Source organism: Epinephelus moara, chromosome 3 (assembly GCF_006386435.1).
Source record: "Epinephelus moara isolate mb chromosome 3, YSFRI_EMoa_1.0, whole genome shotgun sequence".
In the NCBI taxonomy this organism is placed as follows: domain Eukaryota; kingdom Metazoa; phylum Chordata; class Actinopteri; order Perciformes; family Serranidae; genus Epinephelus; species Epinephelus moara.
The window spans coordinates 11795733-11817008 of NC_065508.1; the positions used below are offsets into that span (position 1 = coordinate 11795733).

The 21276-nt window shown below is 39.3% G+C and overlaps 1 protein-coding gene across 1 annotated transcript; it reads right to left on the minus strand.

The window, feature by feature from the left end:
• Positions 1-1623: 1623 nt before the first annotated feature.
• aldh3a2b (aldehyde dehydrogenase 3 family, member A2b) lies at positions 1624-14675 on the minus strand. Its single transcript, XM_050040201.1, has 11 exons — positions 14538-14675; positions 12567-12729; positions 11728-11959; positions 7899-7984; positions 7179-7387; positions 6939-7056; positions 6579-6720; positions 6256-6422; positions 6044-6143; positions 4470-4708; positions 1624-2642 (listed from the first exon to the last, which is right to left on the minus strand). Exons 2-11 carry the CDS (start codon positions 12726-12728, stop codon positions 2628-2630), a joined length of 1470 nt encoding a protein of 489 aa, XP_049896158.1. The 5' UTR covers position 12729; positions 14538-14675; the 3' UTR covers positions 1624-2627.
• Between the last annotated feature and the right edge of the window lie 6601 nt (positions 14676-21276).

Below are 21276 nucleotides of genomic sequence, written 5' to 3' on the forward strand. Positions count from 1 at the left end.
AATAATGTGCTGTTATTTTTATGTAGTTTTCTGTGTGTTAAATTTAGATTTGCCTCCTTCATCAGGTAAATAAAAACACTTCAGAGGAAAAGGCACCAGGCCATAAACATATGATGCACTTTTTAGTTGTGTAAAATGTGTAAGGTCTTGGGTGTAGGATTTGGGGGCATCTAGTGGTGAGGTTGCAACATTGCAGCCAACTGAAATGTCTTCTGTATGCCAAGCATACTGGGCTACTGTACAAACAACATGGCGGACTCTGTGAAAGAGGACCTGCCCCTTGTGTAAATATATGCTCATCAGCCAGAACATTAAAACCACTGGAGGGTGAAGTGAATAAAACGGATCATCTTATTACAATGCAATGTTCTGTTGTGAAACTTTTGATACTGCACTCATGTGGATGCCTGATACGCTCCACCCACCCAAACACTGGTGCAGATGAAGTACCCCCCACTTCATGGCAACGACACTCCCTGATGGTATTACCCCCTGCCAAGTCAACAGTAATTCATTACAGTNCCCCCCCCCCCCCAGCAGGACAATGCACCATGCCACACCACAAAAACTGTTCAGGAGTGGCCCAAGGAATGTTACAAAGAACTTAAGATGTCCACCTGGCCTCCAAATTACCCAGATCCCAAGATTGAGCATCTGTGGGAAGCATCTCCATCAGAACGCTGCATTGTAACAAGCAGTGCTGGGCTTGTTACTCTAAAAATGGAATATATTACTCATACTTGTTACTCTTTTCAAAAGTAATACTACTACTTTACTTATTACCCCCTGCCAAGTCAACAGTAATTCATTACAGTATATTATTTTTCCGTTACACCCAATAAAACTGGTAATTGCGAATCTCCCCAACATTCAGATGTGTGTCTTTGTGTGAATGTCAGAATAATCGCAGGTAAATGTAGCTACAGCTAGATAGCTTCTATTGACCTGGGGGTTTTCTGTTGCCTGTGACTGATATTTTCCCAAGGCTCTGTCCAAAAGATGGAGAGTCATTTGTGGTGCAACATATCCAGCATAGTTATGAATATTATATTCAATTTCTGCCAGTATATCCCCCTAAATCCTGCACACTGGACCTTTGAAATGTTTTATTCAATGTATGGGTCACACATTTTTACAGGTGGAGAATGTAAGAATCATTTAGGCCTACAACAATGATAAACAAAAATTAAAATGTTAAAAATAACCATTATTAATTTCAATATAATTTTTGTCAAAGCCACTGGAGAGGGGCTAAAGGGCCACATGCAGCTCCAGAGCTGCAGGTGAACTACCTCTGGCCTGGAGTGCTTTTTGCCAGAAAGGGACTTCTTGGTTGAGGTGAGGGAAAAATCATGGTTTGGATCTTTCTGACAGATGTGAGCTCCAGAGGGAGCCTCAGATAATGTCACTTGACTCAGCATCAGTTGGGGCTGAAGACTACAAGCTCCTCATCTTTGTTTTTCCTACTACTTTAAGTCAGAATGTCTGCTGCCTACTTCTTCTGATAAGCAGGCTAGTATTGATCATGTTAGCTCACTGGAATTGTTTGTATATACATTATGTTGTTACACATAATTATAACCACATATTAAAATATAAAATTAAAGTTAAGTCACAAAGTGATACATGTAGAAATATATTTATTTGAATATTAATCCAATATAGAAATACATGTATATTTATTCAACTATTAATTACAAATCCCTTCAAATTTAAATGGTGTGATAAAAAACAAAACATTAAGCAACTACTGTTGTTTAAAAATCACCAAACAATTTGATATGTTGCTTAAATTTGTTACAGGCATTTGGTGTTTTTAGTAAAATGACATAAAAACACATGATTCACATGATCCTGTTTGATTCTTACAGGCTGTAGTGAACTAAAGGAAGACTGAGAGGTCTGTGACCAAACACTGAAGTCTCAGAGACAGACTGGACATGTTGTCTTCGTCTCTGCTTTCACATTGACAAAAATGACAAACCTACGCAGGACAGAAATCATCAAGTGCCTTCAGGCTGAATGTGGAGTTAATGGCTGATCTATCATTGAAATGGAATGGACACAAAGTGAACTGTCTCCTACTAAATAAAAACAATAACGTTTCATAAAAATATAAACAGTTCATTATGCAGGAATTGCAACTAACTTCATTTTTTCATTTGTTAGTAAATGCTGCACGTCTTGCTCGTATCACAGTGAAGAGTTATACAGTAGTGTTATACATTTTCTTACTTCTTTTAAAATCATTCATAGCAGAATCACAGCATTATACTGTATGTTATGTTGTGTACATATTCTTTAAGTATGCAGACCTGATCTAACAGGTTAAAATATAACAAATGTAAGAGCCATACATGAGAATAAATAATTACCTTCATGAAAATAAGATGCTTGCTACACTGCACTGTGATTAACTTCTGACACCATTAATGAAATGTAAAATGGATTAAGGCCTGAACACCCTGAACACTCCCTGTATTACAGCGTCGTCTGCAGATGCTCATCTGATTGATACAGGAACTCAGTGATGGAATGGTATGAAATTCACACCGCTCTTCTCTTCTCTCTGGTACTAAAGGCCGTGGAAACAAGACACTTGTTGTCTGGGAAGCAGCGGGGTGTCTTCAAAGGAGATAATTCTGAAAAAAGAAAATTATTTTCCTCATCAGTTAATTACCTTTTTTTAGACATCCTACCATTTCTTCCTTCCTTAAACCAATTCTAATTCCTTGACTTGTGTATTGTTCTGTACCAAGAATCGATCTGATACCATTGCATTAAAACAAAAAAAAAGAAATTAACAGCTGTATGCTACCAACACCATGCGCTAACTGGAATACAGACTATCGTGCCGCATCATGTTACATCGGATCCGTTAAATATGGAATTCTGTCACATCGTGCAAACAAACCACTTAACCCTGTATGCATTTGAAATAATTCCTTTCATTGTTGTATGGCATGGCTTGGGTTAAACCCTTTGTACAACATGAAAAAAAAAAAAAATTCTTTTATGATCTAGTTTGACATTTTGCTAATGGCTAACGTTACACTTTTTACCGGAAATAATTTCTTCTTGGCTGCTCTCAAACCGTAACTGTGGGTGGCTGCACAGCACAACTTGCTGTATAGGCTTCAGTTTTAGAGTGGTGAAGAACTGACTTCTGTAAAAACTCTCTTTTTCTTAACAAATTAGGTGGTATCAGGGTGGTGCACAGACTTGTGTCCTTGCCGATCTAGCATTTTAGGCAGTATTAGAGAAATTACTGATACTGATACTTTGATATCTGAACAACTCTACTTTTCATTTTCTTCCTCTGTGTTCACACTGCTTGCAAAAAGACTGACAATTATCTCACTGGCAAACTGTGATGTTTTTGCTCCTGTTGGTGAAGCTTCAAAGGAAGTGATGCACAGTGACAGCTGGTGGCAGAAATGTGCCATAAAATGTAACAACGCACCAGTAATAGAGGAGAAAAAGAACAAGACAAGTCGGTGTTAACAACAATGACAAGTGTACTTTTAAAGTTTCAGAAAGTTCCCAAACATTTAAAAAAGTTTTGTAAATGTATTAGGGCGTGTGTCCAGGTAGCATTTTTCTTTGGCAGAAAAGCGATGGTAGGGTGCTGGAAAGCAGTTCAACCCAACACTTGGTAAAAAAGGCACTCCAAACACCATTTTAATGATGTGCTACACGGGGTTTTTGCTTCTATGACAATAACATTTTGACATTAACATCTTTGTTGTAATATTTTCTGACCAACAAATCATACAGCTCTCGAAACACAGTAAAGAGTGACAGTAATGACACCGAGGACTTTCTCAAACGGTTACAGATTGTCAACTAGGTGTGCTGAGAGCGGCCACACAAAAAAGCCAGAGCGCTCTGAGAAAAGGGCACAGTGTTTTTTCTCCAGGCGGCAGCCCAGATGCTGATGTTCAGGAAAAAAAACAGCACTATGTGGACACAGACCTTTGAGAAGCAAGAAATACATTCTACCTTCAAGGATATATGCATTTTTGTTTAGATGCAATACACTCACTGCCAGCAAAAAATAGATCATAATTAAATTTTCTGCAGTAACCATCTGCCGGATGGCGCTCGTCTTTCTTGTTCACCTTTGATAAACAACAGTTTTCTTAGTTTTATAATCAACGTTAACTGATTAGCATGCGAGGGCTGTAATTTCCATGTTTGTCCTGATTACTAAATTAAACCTTGAGCACTTGACATCAGCAGAGTTGACATGTAGCTCACAGCTAGCATTTAAATCTTCCCAGTCATTTGCAACTTTAAAAAATAAAGAACACAAGAACAAACATCTTAAAGGTGGTGCTTGGAGATGGTTGAGCTATGAGTGTGATCACCGCTTTTTTCTCCCTCTTTCCTTCCTCATGACACACACCGTAAACATGTTTTTATCTGTTCAGCACTTCGCTGTGGTTCTCTCTTTCGCTGTGACTCACCTGCAGCGCAACAGCAGCCACCACAGCCAGGACGGCTAAGAGCGCCATCCGCCCAATCCAGCCCAGGTCTACATTCTGCAGGATGAAGAAGCGCGCCCAGCCCAGTTTCTTGGCTGTGTGAGGTGGGTACCGCATACTGTTCACCCCTTCCATCTTCAGCTGCTTAATGAGACAACCACGCAGGTGGCTGAGCTGGTCAAAGCTGAACTTGCCATGGTAGCAGCCCATACCACTGTTCCCTGTACACGAAAACAGCGAAGGTTTGACATACTGGCCTCTGGTTTTAAATCAACACAATCAGCCAATAACAATGGGCACAATATCACTCAGGAGCCACAACACAACACAGCTGAACACAGTTGATAGCAGAGAAATTATCTGATGTCTGGGTTTTCATGAACACACTGACAACTGAAAACTGACAAAAAAATAACATTGCACATATTTTTTTTTCTTTTTCTTCTGTTTTCTTAGTACTGTGCACATTGTTTAGTCAATATGTTGCACTACCCATCTTCTTCATTTTAAAATGTGCACAGCTCTTTATTTTAGCATATATATAGTTTACATATTTCAATTATACATTTCTATTTTATATCTATGACTTACAGTACTTGTTTTCTTTTATCTTACTTTATTTATTTTGACCATTGTGAACCACACCACCAAGGTAAATTCCTTGTTTATGAAAACCTAATTCTGATTCTGGACCAAACAAACATACTGTATGTTCATTGTGATGGATTAATTATCTGCAGCAAGTCTCAAGTCTTTACAAGATATTCACACCAAACTGAAATGAATGAAAACCAGCTGAAGGTGCGAAAGGTACGAAATCATATCTAAAAAGTAATCAGTGATGCACTGTATACATTGTTTGTATTTTTCAGGCTTTGTAACAGTAAATCCAATTGTCTAGTCTTTTAATCATAGCATGTATGTGCATAGGAAAGTGCCCTAGTTTCTAAACTTGTATTAAACCTGGTATGTTTGTGCCCTGATGGGACACCTGCGCTATTTTGCCAAAAATTCACACTAGAGGGCGCTCTCTGTACAGCCTACACGTGCTACATCTGAGTGAGCAGGTGAGTTCACCTATGAACAGATATCTGCGTATGAATGCAGAATCTGTAGGCGATAGGTTACGTTCAGGTTTCCAAGTGGTATTCACCTTCTGAGCAGGCTTTGGTTGCCTGCAAGTAAACAGTCCACGTGGAGAGCAAAAGAGGTGAAACGGGTTGGCCACAAATGCAATTTCTAGAGCAGCTCTTGTCCGATGACAATTTAGCATTTTATTAGCTTTTCTTGAACTTATCTGTATTTATGTGCAGATATATGTAAATAGAGATTAGCCAAAATGTTCTAAAACAGTCTCAAGTTGCTTATCAAACTGTAAACAACACGAAAGAGGAAGTCTTGGCCTGGATATCTGCTGACCCTAAAGGCTTCATCATCATCAGACGATAGCTGACCAGTTCCAAGATTGACCAATGAGTGACATAGCACAACGGAGTGTAAATGAATTCTTGTTTTTAGTATCATTTCTGCAAAGAGTTGTCACTGCATGTACTCACCCACTCCTCCGAAAGGCAGAGAGCTGACAGAGTAGTGCACAAGACAGTCGTTTGCCAGCAGTCCTCCACTGGAGGTCTCCTCCTTCATTCTCTTTATCACCTTCATAGAGAGGATTCATGTTATGCTTGTGAATCTGAATCAACATACCGTACATGTAGAAGTCTGCACCTGTTAACTACCCTGCTTGTGTGCAGTGTCTGTGGTAAATTACCTTGTCATCTGACGAGAAGACGTAGAGGGCCAGAGGTTTCTCTCCCTTATTAATAAACTTGATCGCTTCATCCAGGCCGCTCACCGACAGGATGGGGAGCAGAGGTCCAAATATCTCCTCCTGCATCACCTTCGCCTCTGGCTTCACATCCCGAAGAACTGTGGGGGCTAAACACGACAAAGACAAAGTATTTATCAAATGCACGTTTTCATTGTCAGGTATCCATCACTTCAATTTGTGTAACTGCCTGAATTAAAATCTCAATAACAGCCTCCTTCTGATCGATTTGCACGTGAAGAGTTAGTGGCTGTCAGAAGGATTACCTATGTAGCAGTCTGACTCATCATTGTCTCCTCCTACAGCGATGGTGCTGTCTTCCAACATGTTCATTACCCTCTTGAAGTGGCGCTGGTTGATGACGCGTCCATAGTCAGGACAGGTCTTTGGGTTGTCTGTGTAGAACTCCTGCCGATGAAAACAATCTCATTATTACACTAATTAACTGAAGAAATAACCTCCTAAACCAATGATTGTTTCTGTGCACTTAGGTTTTAAAACTCATTTAGTTTTCCTCTACAACAACATGAGTATCTGACATTACAGATTAAAGCTATTAATCATTCTGAGGCCTTTGATAAAGAATATTTTAAATATTTATTTTTGTGTTTTCAGGTCGTCAGTACCTTTATGGACTTCTTGACCTCTTCGATGACCCGGTCCTGGATGCTGGGCTCACACAGGATGTAGTCTGGGGCGATGCAGGTCTGACCACAGTTAGTATACTTTCCCCATGTGACACGCCTGCACAGTAGCGTAAGTGATAATAGGGAGGTTTCAGCTACAAGCTACAGTGTAAGAGGGACTGGATGGCTAAAATTGTTAGAAAGAAAATAAGCTTTAAGCCAAACCACATTTAATCTGACCTGCAGGCTATGCTTATGTCACAGTTCTTGTCGATGTAGCAGGGGCTCTTGCCACCCAGCTCCAGGGTGACAGGCGTCAGGTGTTTGGCAGCAGCCTCCATGATCACTTTGCCCACCATGCTGTTGCCGGTGTAGAAGATGTGATCAAACTTTTGACGCAGCAGCTCCTGGGTCTCTGACACTCCTCCAGTCACTACGGGGTAAAGCTCCTGACACACAAAGAACAAACACACATGCAGATATCACAATGCAGCATGTAGTTTTTCAAGTGGCGTGTTATATGTCTTTGTAACACTCGGTTTAACTAAGTCTTGTGATAAGTCTTTTTTTTGTCATTGTAGATATTTTGTAGACATAATAGAGATTAAAATAAAACAAGTTACAAGTTATTTGCACACTCAAAGAGGCAAGCAAACACTTACTAGCCTTTGTATGCATGGTTGCCCATGTAAAGTTTATATACTACAGTAAAGGTGAACAGTGTTTGCCTGAAATACTCCTGTTTGAAAAAGTACATATTTCTTTAACTCACGCCTGTGGTTTATATATATTTATCTAAATCATTTATATTCTATTACAATTGTCTGTTCAGTGTCAGTAATGTATGGTCTGCTTAACAAACAACAATATTCTTACATTACATGATCAATAACTACACTTATTTAACTTTCACAAATTCTCATAAACTTGTTATATTGCTGTTATGCGACCCATTCTTACTTTGTCGATGTAAATCGGCAGCAGTTCCTCCATGACCTTTGCGGTGTGAACACAGACCTCAGAGGGCTTGATCACAGCTGCATTACCTGAACAGGTAAATGACAAAAGCAACAGACATTACTAGATAGAAGTTTCATTTATTTCTCCTTTCCTCTAAAATTCCAAATTGTTTCTCTGCTTTTCGCCATAGTCTTGTTTTCTACCACCGTAGTTTCATTTAAACCACCAATAGCTTGAGTTTTTTGGCCACTTGGCAGCAGACACAAGTTGTGAGCGCAACACTGAAATCATCATCTCATAAGTTGATATAGCGATCTTAGCGAACAGCTGCTCATTTACACAAGCAGCAGTTACAGAGCAACATTATCAGTAATCTGGAGTAAATATTTACTGTGTTTTTAGTCTGTACCGACTCTTGAGGGAAACACCTGTTTGTGTAGGTGCTTAACGCTACACTATGTTCACCAGCTACTGTGTCTGTTTGCCATTTGTTGCTTAGACTTGCTTCTTTACTTTAGCTGACATAAGAGCATTTTTTCCTTGGATATACATTGTGACTACACCTCAGAAGATTTCCATACAGTGCTACTTTAGGCTGCCTCTTTGTCCTGTTGTCTGTTGTTATAAAACAAAAGCTACAATTGGTCAACTTCATTAGAAGTTATATTCAGTTTCCTTCTCCCCTGTTTCTCCTTGTCATCTCTACAAAATGTACTTCTCACTACTGGAGAAGCTGCATTTTATTAATGCAATGCCCAATATACCTTGGTTTTTCCTTCACTGCTGTCAGCAGGTGGTGCATGATGACACAGCACCATAGACAGTATAAAATGATGGATAGCCACCATGACGTCACTTGGTTTGTGTACTTCTTTGGGGCTTGAAAATGCTTTCTGATCCAATGCAAGCTAAGAAATACAACACATGTACAATGTAACTGGAGCTCTGATGTTGGAGGGTTACAGCAGATGGCGCTAGAAATAAAGTGGTGGCGTCCTCTCAGTTGCTCTTTGGATAAGCTATTTTTAGCCTCCTTGGGTTTGCTTGGCCTGACACAACTTTCTCAGTACACTCAAAGGGACGGTTGCCAATATACCTTAGAACCTGAGTCATCAACAAGGGGTCTGCAACCTCTAGACAGTCCTCAGAGTTACTGCAGGGGGGGCTGTAAAATATTTCTGAAAATATAGATTAACATTAATCTGACTTATTTTGCCTTTTGCAACAACTTGTCTTTGTGAAAGTGGAGTTTCCTTCTTAACGTAACCAAAAAGCACATACAGGTCAAGACTGCAGCCTGACACTAACATGGCCCTCTGCCTGACAACCTCAGTCCACCAAGTTTAATATGTAACTCAGTTTTACACAACATATTTAGCATGGTGTCCCTGTTACAACTTTCTTTCAGTTAAGGGGTATGTATGCAGGATTGTAATTCTCACCCAGATCTTTATTTTTCGTATAAAATATATTCAGACTCAAGACTGACTACAGACGTCTCAGTGAGGTGACTCAAACATCCCCATGTTCTTTATGGCACACCAGATATTAAGCCTTTTTGGCAGGTGTAGACTAGATTTCACAGCGTATGTGTTATGCACCACTGATATGACGACGTGATATGACACCATGGATTCTTCAAGTTTAGCATTTTGGCCGTCATTATATTGTTTTTTTTACAGTCAGAAGCGACAAGGGGGTGGAGCTAGGAAGGAGCGAGGGGTGGATCTGACTGCTAACGTTAAGTGACAACTAGCAAGCAGCCTATCACTCAAAGCAGCCACACCCTTCATTATGCATAAATTTAAACCTTAATAAATTTTAAACCGGTGAGTTATGTTGAAATTATCTATAGATGCCAAAATCATTTTTTGTACATGTTTATTTCTGCTGTAAAGGCAGTTTAACATAGGTGTCAATGGGGATTGACTTGCTTTTGGAGCCAGCCTCAAGTGGCCATTTAAGGAACTGCAGTTTTTGCCATGGGTTCATTTCTTCGCCCCAGAGGTTGTCACTTTTACAACACACACACATTTTCTGGACCTGTGACTGTATTTATGTGTTAAAGATCCTGTGTGTAGGACTTAGCGGCATCTAGCTGTAAGTTGCGGAATTGACACTTCTCCCATGTGCTAAGCATGTGGGACAACTGCGGTGGCTGACAAGACAACTTGAAAGCCCAAATGTTTGGTTTGTACGTTTTGGACTACTGTAACAACATGGCAGACTCCGTGGAAGACGACCTGCTCCGCATGTAGATATCAGGTTTTTGTTTTTTAATGCTGACACTTTTACACTTAATTTTATGTCTTTTTTATTTGATTTTCTTTGTTTTATTAACTTATCTGTGTATGATATTCTTTTAAATTTCTATTTTTCTCACATTGTGTAGTATTGAAAGGTATTGTATTGTGAAGAACCTTGTAACTCGAGTTTAGAAAAGCGCCATAGAAATGAAACTTCTTGTCATTATTATTATGCAGCTAACTTTAAGATAATGGAAACACAATTCTTATTTATATGAGGTGATTATAAACTAATGACAACATAGTTATGAATATTAGGTAGCGTTTCTGCTAATAGCTACCCCTGAATCCTACAGACTGGACCTTTAAAGGTTATTAAAATTTAACTGTGTTGAATCTAAATCATTTTGTGTGGTGCTGGTGTTGTCGGCTGCCTTTGACCCAATCATTTATTTTGATTATCTGACTTGTGACCTGCTCGGCACTTACTGTCACAGTAAAATCTGATAATGCTGGAGCAAAGGATAAAGTCCACGCAGTGCAAACACTTACTCCATGGGCTGCAGCCCAACAGGACTCAGTTAATTTAAGTCCTCCAGGCATCAATGTTTTTATTCTAAACAGGCTTTATCCAGACGAAACAGACATGAGCATTCAACCTGCAGCAGCCCTGTAGCACTAATATGTATACATATCGCCATGGGGACAAGTAACAAACAAAAGATTCAAGCAAACAAAGAATGAGACAAATGAATACTGCAGTGTCATGCTAAAAAGTCACAAGCAAACACTCCACACTGAGGTTTGCATCACAAAGTGATCAGAGCCGAGCCAAAACACTCAGGATGGGGTGGCCGTTAGAAGCTTCTGAGGCAGAAATGAATTATTCATGAGTCACTGATTATCTTGGAGCTGAGTGATTAACTCAGGATTTAACCTTGTCCTCTGAGCTATCACTGATAAAGTTGAGACATGTACGTTCAGGTGTGCAGACCCACCATCATGCTCACATGATCACCTGCATATGTGTCAAATAAACTAAGTTGACAGTTTTATTCTGACTCTATTGCTAATCTCTGGCTCTCTCATAGTACACTGTGGCTTTTGACCCTTTAATCACAAACAGATTTAATAAGAAGAATGAGCGAAGAATGTTGGGCAATTTTTGGATTAAACAGGAACTGGAGTGGTTATGATCACAAGACAAAGAGAGAGAACTGAAATTACACACTGCCTCCAAAAAATGAGCTGCTGTCGTTTCTGCATGTTTGTTAATTGATTGACAGTTACATGAGCTTTGAGGTGCCTCTACAAATTCTACATTTTGACCCCTAATGCCATTTTACGTAATTTTGAGATTGCTTGAGTGGACTAAGGACACAAATCAGTGTTTCAAAACTCAACCGATAGAGTCTAAGATTAGATAGATCCCTTGTCAAAGTTCATCAAATAGGGAAGTGACAAATGAAATCAGACAGAAGAATGTGAACGCTGACCTTGTTACATCACACACATGCAGACACACGCACGCTGCCCTTTCACCCACCACACCCCTCACACGCACAAACAGCATGCAACAGTACCAGCGGCGATGGCTCCAATGAGCGGCTGGATGGTGACAGCCCAGGGGTAGTTCCATGCCCCGATAATGAGCACCACTCCCAGCGGCTCGGGCTGGATGTAGACGGTATCTGAGATGGTCAGCAGGTTCTTCTCCACGGGTCGAGGGGCAGCCCACTCCTTCAGCTTTTTGATGGCCAGGTTTATTTCACCCTCCAGACCCAGAGTCTCGTACAGCTGGGTTCCCACCTCGCTCTGGGGATGAAGACAATCATGTTGGCATTGCTCGAAGCTGATGTGTTTTGGTCTTTTTTCACTACATAATGCATTTTTAAGCCTGTTTGCAAAACCAAGAAAGTTCTGTAACTACTTGAACCCCCTCCTTTGTGGAGATTTTGTGGAGATGTCATTTATTTTTGGGGGTGTCTTCATACTTCTGACTGTCTGAAAAGATTTGATCAGTTTTCTAGCTCTTCAGTTCTTATTTTCTAATCTATGTTTAATGTTAGACACTGAATGCCTGTCTTGATAAATGTTTGTGAACTGTGTAAACACCAGGATCAGCAATAAAAGTAAGTCCAGTATTTTATTGTTCTTCTGTGCATAACAAAGTCTGATCCTTGTGTTTTGTAGATGAAACCATAAAAACCTGTAATACACACTCTGTACAGTATGTAGAATTGAAAACACTCTAAGCTAATAGCCTGTAGCTTATTTAAACAGACTAAGAAACACAAAAGTCTGAACCAACAAACTCAAAACTGATTCTGATTAGTTTTATTCTCAAACCCAGACTCTGAGGCTTGTTGGACACCAGGCATTGCGTATTTTGGATGCAGAGGAAGAGCCACTCACTGCTCACCTTATTGAGGTCTTTCTTTACGGCATCTGAGATCACGCTCTGCTTCTCAATGAATAACCGCTGCAGGTTCTTAAGCTGGCGGATTCGGTGCTCTAAACATTTGGACCTGCCTGTTTCAAAGGCTTTCCTGGCACGAGCCACCGCCTGCTGCTCCCGGGACATCCTGGGGAAGAAAAACAACAGATAGTTTTAGTCTGCTGCTCTGACACAAGACTTGGTTAAGTAAAATATTTGGTGAAAGTTAGCCAGGCAAAGTTGCCACATTTTTTGGACTGTTTTCTAGTCCATGGACATTTCAACTGTTGAAACATGTCATGTGACTGGCTACCAGCCACACAGTGTAGAAAATAACTGATACATTAATCAATAAAGGAATTAATCATTAGTTTTGGCTTATTACCGATGTATTATGTATGCCTCATCTCAATTTTGCAACTGGTCAGGGTGGAGCTGCTACTTTACACACCGATGCATGCTTTAATTTTGCAACAATTCATAAGTCATTACTTGTTATAGTTTGCTGTGTAATTACATTATCAGTTAATGCATCAATTATTTCCTCTGTTTGATTGATCAAAAAATGTAAAAAAAAAAAAAATGCCCATCACAGTTTCCTAGAGTACAAGCTGACTTTTTAAATTGCTTTTTGTCCAACCCGCAGTCTAAAACCTAAATATACCTCAGTTTCCTATGACTGTGATACCTGAAAATTCATATGTGAGAAGCTGTAATAAGACAATTTTAGATTTTTTTGATTCTTAAAAAGGACTCAAAACAGTCAATCTACTATCAAATCAGTTTTTTGTCTCGTCAACTAATTGTTGCAGCTCTAATCTGAAATCAATCAGCCCCTAAATACTTATAGTTTGAGTACATTTTGCATACTTTTCTACTTGATGCAGTAAAATTTAGCACTTTTACTTGTATTAGTCTTTTTTACACAGTGATAGTGATACTTTTACTTCAGTATAAGCTATAAACACTTAATCCACTGCTGTAAAAGTACATTAATGTGTAATAAAAGCAGTTAAACCACTGGACGCTGTTTGACAGTTCACCCAATAGCCTCCCTTCAGTGATGCAGTTTAAATGACCCTGCTGCCAAACGGCAGCCAGCTGCTCTTTGTTTATAGAAAACGGAGAATGTGAAAACGGAGAAGCCTTGAGATCAGCCAGTCAGCTATTACTGGCTACTCCTAGGACTAGGCTGAAGACCAGAGGCGACAGAGCCTTTGGGGCGGCTGCCCCTAGGCTCTGGAATAGCCTGCCCCTGCACATTAGGTCTGCCCAGACCCTAGAGGTTTTTAAGTCTTTTCTTAAAACCCACTTCTTCTCTCAGGCTTTTAACTCAGGTTGAGCTGGACACCCAAACATTTTAGCTTATTTTGATCTTATTTTATAACTCTTGTATTTTATTTTATTGTATTGTATTTTATGTATCTTATGGTTATTATTGTGGTGTACTATTAGGTACCTCATTGTATTTGCTTGTTTATTTCTATTGACCTGTTCAGCACTTTGGTCAACCTTGGTTGTTTTAAATGTGCTTTATAAATAAAGTTTGAGTTGAGTTGAGTTGAGTATAATAGGATTGTAACAGGAAACCTCCATTTTACAGAATTACAGCCACTGGGTCAGAGCTAAAGGTGCAGGACTGAGAAACCACACACTGACAGTTTAACACAATGAACCGTAATGACGGCATCCGCGTAGATCATACATCATTTAGATAAACATTATAACTTTGAAGCTAAACCTTAACTATTACACAGTTATAATGTTATAAAGTTTGATATCTTCCTGAGTGGTATTCTTATAGCTTGCAGGGCTATTTGTCGTTACAAATACCAGTGTTTATCGGTTCGTTTAGCGAACTTTGAACAGCTCCGCCGATCGCTGTCTGACAGCCGTTAGATCGTCTTTAACAATGGCGACATAACACGACACAATGCGTTTAGCTTTTATTCCTACCTGATTAATTAGAGTTACGGTGAATGTCTTGAGATGCCTCTCGGTCTCGATGGTGAGATAACCAGCAGCAGCAGAGGAGCTGAAGAGCGTCAGCAGCAGAGAAACACAGCTCTCCTTCCCCGTTAGGTCACACCCCTACAGGGGGAGGACCAAACTGCCGCTGCAGCTAGCCTTTAGCTGTTAGCCACGTTAGCATCAATGCTCTAAGGATGGCAGTTGTCCTACAGTTTCCCTGCTTTGTCCAGACTTAGCTTAGATATCTCAACTTTTACTTAATGAATTGCCACGAATTTTTGCACATATATATATGATTAAATCTTACCTTCTCTTTCAGCGCCACCACCATGAGATTAGCATATTTTACTTTTAGCTTGTTGGCATAGCTCTGTCTGATTTAACACCAATTAGAACTCCCATCAGCAGCAGCAGCAGCAGCAGCAGTCAGGGGCATAGACATATATATGTATATACATATATATGTATATATGTCTATGGCCAGGGGCGTAGCACAAAATTCTGGGCCCTAAGCTTAGTCTCTGTGGCGTTGTGAGCATTTATACTTGTGTGGTGGTGTGTCTGCGTCACTCTGCAGTTACACCTCTATAACACTATCAAATTTAAAACAAGTTCACAAATCAGCTTCACTAATACTCGCAGCATTCACGGACAAAGCATTTGTCTTTTGCTGGATAAATCTTCCCCACAAACACACATGCTAATGTTTTTAGCACAAGCCTATGGCATTTTACATTGTATAAATTAGCCTAGCAGCTAGTGATCTTTTCCCCTTCTAATAAAAAGCCAGGGACAACAGCAACATTTAACAAAGGAAACTTTACAAAATTCAGCTCTATTACAACTCACAAGGTTCACTGACAAAACAACTGTCTTATACGAAACACCTTTTCCAAACAAATATAACATGCTAACGTTATTAGCACAGGCCTATGGCATTTTAAATTGTATAAATTAGCCTAGCGGCTAGTGATCTTTTCCCCTTCTAATAAAAAGCCTGGGACAACAGCAACATTTAACAAAGGAAACTTTACAAAATTCAGCTCTATTACAACTCACAAGGTTCACTGACAAAACAACTGTCTTATACGAAACACCTTTTCCAAACAAATATAACATGCTAACGTTATTAGCACAGGCCTATGGCATTTTACATTGTATAAATTAGCCTAGCGGCGAGCCGAGATTTCCTCTGCTCATATGAAGCCAGGATAAATCACACACAAGACTTAAAATGCTATTTTTTTTTAGGGTTTATTGTCTTCACAATTTATTGTTTCTTTGCTGTGAAATCAAAGTAAATAAAAGCTTCGTTTTGACTAAGGGAAATGGTTTCAGCTTACAAAAATAGGAGGTCTGCATTACTGCGACGCGTAGTTACATTTCTGGGGAGGTGCACGTCAGGCTATGGCATAGTGTATTGCATAGGCTCTACATCGCTGCAGAGCCTTCGGCGTAGGTACAGCGTCGATTTGACGCAGAAGTATGAATTCCGCTTTAGTCACTCCCTCTATAGCAGAAGATGGCACTTCATAATGAAAGCTCTGTGCTGGAATTTTACTGTACTTAATTTTGTAAATAAAAATACACTTCATTCTTGATACGTCACATTTTGGGGCCCTGGATAAACAGTTCCACTTTTTACCCACTAAGACACCCCTGGCAGCTAAATAGTTTGTTTAGTGCCACACAAATGTTAGCATGCTAAACTAAACTAAGATGGTGAGATTAAACATGGTAAACATTAGGCTGTACCTAATAAACATATAAATCTATTTCAGAGATACACTAACCTCAACCCTTCATGTCGTAGCCTATAATACAGACCTGTATACTGTAGTAGGCCGTGTATCCATTGAATGGTTATTTATTTGCCCTATTTATAAGTTATAGTTTAGTCTACATCTCACAAAATACTTGACTCGTATATAGATGTTTTATTTTTACTGTTAGTCATTGGTGCTTTTAACATATATTTATATATAATAAATACACATACTTGTGTACATAATTGTCCCGTCTGTTATTTACCTTCATTTTTCCAGCTTTGTCATCCTTGTTCCTAGCTGCTATGTTAATTTCTGTGTAGCCTACATGAGAGCAATGCAAACAGAGTCAAAGTCTTCATTTGTGTACACATACTAGGCCAATAAAGGTGATCCTGATACTAATATTTGCATTGGCATTGTGGGCACTTAGCTTGTTAAGATTAGGCATTACGTAGCTACACCTGCACAGAGCAGCCTGGTCAGCCATCAAAAGCAAAGATCTTCAAGAATTAAAAGTTCTGTGTCCTAAACAATTTGTGACAAAAAAAATTTCTGAGAATTTGTAAATAAGGCTTGACAGTGACAAAAATAGTTCTCACACCAAATTTAAGAGTTATTATTTGGTACTACATTATTTCAACTCTTTGTGCATGCAAACACTGTTCGAAATATTAAAAAAAATGTATACAGTGTTTATTCAACTCTCCACTGCGAATATATCCCTCTTTTATCAAATGCCAGCAGTCACACCTCACCTTTAAATATCGGCACCATGTGATACTCTCTGACATGATGATCCAGTCTGATTTTCCTGGAAATCCTAAATTATATTCTTGTTCGGGGTGAAATGCCGTCATATCTCCAATGTGGTCCAAGTCCCCGAGATGCAAATCTAAAATCCAAAATAAAATCAAAGTCAAGGGGTTTCTTTATTTGTTTTCATGTTCATTGTTATAAGGACAAGTCAGCTGATGCTGTAAACCACTGCATATATAGTGTGTGATAGTTTGCAGCATGTCAGCAGGACAGTATAAACACAACACCAAATACAAACAGTATACCTATCTTGAGAAAGAGTCAGAAACAAGTTGATCTGTGTAAGATCTCTTTGAGATCTACAATGTTTCTTTAAATAATACCTGCAAAATATTTATGTCATGACATGTCAAGTTCATGTCTCCACCATGACATTTGTGTCCAAACACTGGCCATCACTGTAATTGATTTAGTTGTCATGGTTTTCATTGAGACAGCATTATATTTTAATGCACAGAAAGCTGACAATGACAACTTTTTAGATGGCTGTAAGTATCTAAAGTGTCACCCAGGTGTTTCAGCCAAAACCTCTCCATTTAGAAGGCATTTTGTCTGTGTGATGAATTCATCTGACTGAACAACAAATGACCCAACCTAAAACCACAATTTCCTCCATGGACTTTCTTCTCTGCTTCCTGAACTTTCATCCACAGCTGAAGTCACACTGACCTGCTAGATATCAACGCTGTAAACCCTGCTGACAGAATATGTCAGTTTCTTGTCCTCAGCATTCCTCCTGAGCCGTAATATCTTTTTATTTTGTAACTATAGCTGCACTAAATCATGCCTCCTGCTTTCCCTGCCTTCCCTACTGAGTCTGACGTTCTTTTATCCACAGCCAAGCTGGAATCACACTCAGCTTCTATTTCTCAGATCCAAAAAGGCTTTTACAGCACGGGACACGCTGCGAAGAGTAACCCCCTCACCTCAGTCATGCGGCACATGGGATTAGGCCCAAAAATCTCTCAGGTTGACAGGAAATGTGGACGGAGTTTCCACATCAAACAGCAGGCTGAGGAATGGTGTTTGTGTATTGTGAGGGAAGGAGCGAGGATGTAGGTGAGGGAGAGGACGGCACAGCGTCATTCACACATGAGTGTCAATCCTGATTTCTTAGAGAGGAGTGTGGACACAGAAGAGCAGCGTTTCTCTGTGTGCACACCTGAGCTTGTGAGGTATAAACTGAAGCATTCAGACACAGAGACAAGTACAGTTTGTGTATTGTGGGGGTTGTTTTTAGAATAATATTAGTTATAATTAACGTAGAATACGTTGAAATACAAAATAATGGGACTAATTTGGCAAGAAACGCATGTTAGTGATGGTTTGTTTAGTCACCATTATCATTTTTCCCTCAAATAGATGGGTGATAAACTACAAGGAAAAGACAACATAAAGCTTCTTGAAGTGTTAGGTCAACAAGAGCCCCAAACACGAAAGTGTCTGAGCTCTAATGGAGGGATTAATCCAAACTGTATTCCCTCTTTTGGTGTTTCAGCACATGTTCTGTGTGCAAAGCATCTGTATTAGCTATATTTTTCCATCAGTCAGTTTGAGTTTTTCCTTTCATTTGTCCCCTGTATGTATACTCAGGTTTACTGTCTGTCTGTCTGTCTGTCTGTCTGTCTGGCTTGTGAGCCATATACCATTGTTAATGTTTGTGGTCTGAACTAAGCCTGTTACATTGCAGAGGAATTATGTTGCGGGAGGCTTCATTGAGCCTTAAATATTTATTTGTCTGTATGATTTATATTTAGTGACTGAATGTTTGTGTAAAAGGAAGGCTAGCATGGAAAAACATGGTGTCCATATTCAGAGCCAGGTGTGCCGTGGGATTTTGTGATAACCACACATTGTTATTATTATTATTCAACTGGGCCTGTATAAAAAGATATTAATTGATTTCTGATTGACTGTAAAAGTATATTGTGTGCACCCATTTCCTAATTAAGAGGAAAACTCTACCTAAAAAATGAAAAAAAAAACCAAAACAACAAAACCTTCCCTGGGAACCTATTTGTCACCGTTAGTGCAAGAGAATTACAAGTGTGTGGCACATCACATTATCTAACATTATCTTACATCAAATTGATGTGTTATTGGGACTTCAATGTAATTTTGAAAGGTTTAAAATGAATTTATGAATCAATTTGGCTATAAATATTTCACGAGTAATAGCTGGTTGTCAATTGTTATTTGATATTAGTAAATAAAAACTAACATTTATGTCATGATAACGGTGAAAGCACACGTTATAGAGGCTTTTGTGCACAGATATGACTACAGGTGTGCTTTGAGATTTTGGCTTGCCCTTTGGTATGCTTTGGGCACAAAAAGTTTGAAAACCACTGCGGTAGAGTATCTGTACTTTAGCTGAGGTTTTATATTTCTGTCAACTTTCACTTCAACTCCACTACATATCCTTAATAAAATGTATACTTTTACTCCAAAACATGAAGGGATGGAAGGGCAAATTAAGGAAAGGGAGAGAAGGACAAACCAGATTTTATTCTTTTAATTTTTCGTGTATGCTCCATTTTTTTTGGTGTGCTTGATACAAAAAATAAACTTAGAATTGTAACTGCTTGCTTTTGTATTAGCAGCATTTACTGTCAATACTTAAGTGCATTTAATATCATAAAATTACTTTTGATACTTGAGGGCAGAAAATAACAGATGCTTTAAGACTTTTACTAAGATAGATAGATAGATAGATAGATAGATAGATAGAATTACATTTATTAACTGGTCTAATGCTGCCACCTAGTGGCTTATTTACACCTCTACTATCTTTGTGAATCCAAAGCAACACATTCTGGATACTGGATCGACTTTATACATGCCTTTAGAATAAACTAGCCCAACTAAAATAAATATATGACATATATTTGAATATATTACAAATAAACCATGAATCTTTACAAATGTCAACTGATACAGATGTGATTACTAGCTCTGATTTGAGGCTTATAAACTATAGAACCTTTACTCCATGTTTCTGTTTGGCAGAATAACATGTTCAGTGTCAGGGGTCACAGAGGCCCTGGCAGCGCGTGACCCTGTTTCGACGGCCCATCTGCTTTTGGTTTCGATACAGTGTTGTCTTAATGTGTGTCATGTGACGGTCAGCAGTTTGAGTTATGATCTTAATGGTCCGTTGTTGGGGGAGTATGGAGTCAGTGTGGAATACTTAACTGCTAATGTGAGCCAGTCATCGGTGTTAATGTCTCATCTTCAGTCCGTTATGGCTCCAAAATAATTCTGACATCACGTGCTCTCCACGACCACCAGAGTACCTGACAAGAGATAATCAGCTAGATCAGCAAAAAAACAGACGCAATTCATTTTTAAAAAATGTTTCATGCCTGTCTTAGCTGTTAGCCCTCTGAGTATTTTTTGGAAATTTAAATCTGAATGGCCCATACACGTTGAGTCTGACACTAGCCTGGGAACTGGTTGTGCATTGGACTGTGCGTTATCCGGTGTTTTGATGTCTCGATCGGTGGAAACCCAACCGACCAGGAAGGGGAAAAAGTAGCCCGATTTGTCACCTCGACACATTATAGCTGACTGAAGCCTCACACTCCGGCAGCTTCTTCAATACACTTCCACTATCCACACTGTTTTCTTCTGTTGCGCACCAGGAGGCAGCGAGCTGTGGAGGAGAGGATGTGCCTCAGACTGAAGTGCCAGAAAAGTGTGAGTGTTGCCTCACCTGCCATGTTTTCAGCACTGTGTAACCAAGTCAAAATTATTTTAGTGTTTTTATTTTTATGGAGAGCACTATCTGTTGAATAAATGGCTTTGGAAGTCTGGAAATCAAATAGGTGTTTCATCAAGTGCGTCTAGGCCTAAATAAAGATTTAGAAAATACACAAATATTAAAGCCTACTCTTCCATTTCCCCCTCAAACTTAAATGTTTTTACTCTAACAATGGTCTTTACATGCAGAGATTTGCCAGAGGATCTCAGTGTTGTGTGACCTAACACTCCTGCAGGACAGGACAAGCTCCGTCTAGGCTAAATGGGCACATTAATGGGTCATCACCTATTAGCCCGGACAGCTGTTAATAGGTGTGTAGCACATCAAAGGCACGCGTTTGTAAGGCTTGACAATATCCACTGAGATGTGCAAGAGG

Bases quoted from the DNA above. Each gene is read 5' to 3' on its own strand.
- aldh3a2b (XM_050040201.1), bottom strand. From the start codon at position 12,728: ATGTCCCGGGAGCAGCAGGCGGTGGCTCGTGCCAGGAAAGCCTTTGAA. The intron at 11,960-12,566 runs GTGAGCAGTGAG...CTTCATCCCCAG, and splicing joins TAAAGAAAGACCTCAATAAG to AGCGAGGTGGGAACCCAGCT. The intron at 7,388-7,898 runs GTAAGAATGGGT...TTTGTGTGTCAG, and splicing joins TGCCGATTTACATCGACAAA to GAGCTTTACCCCGTAGTGAC.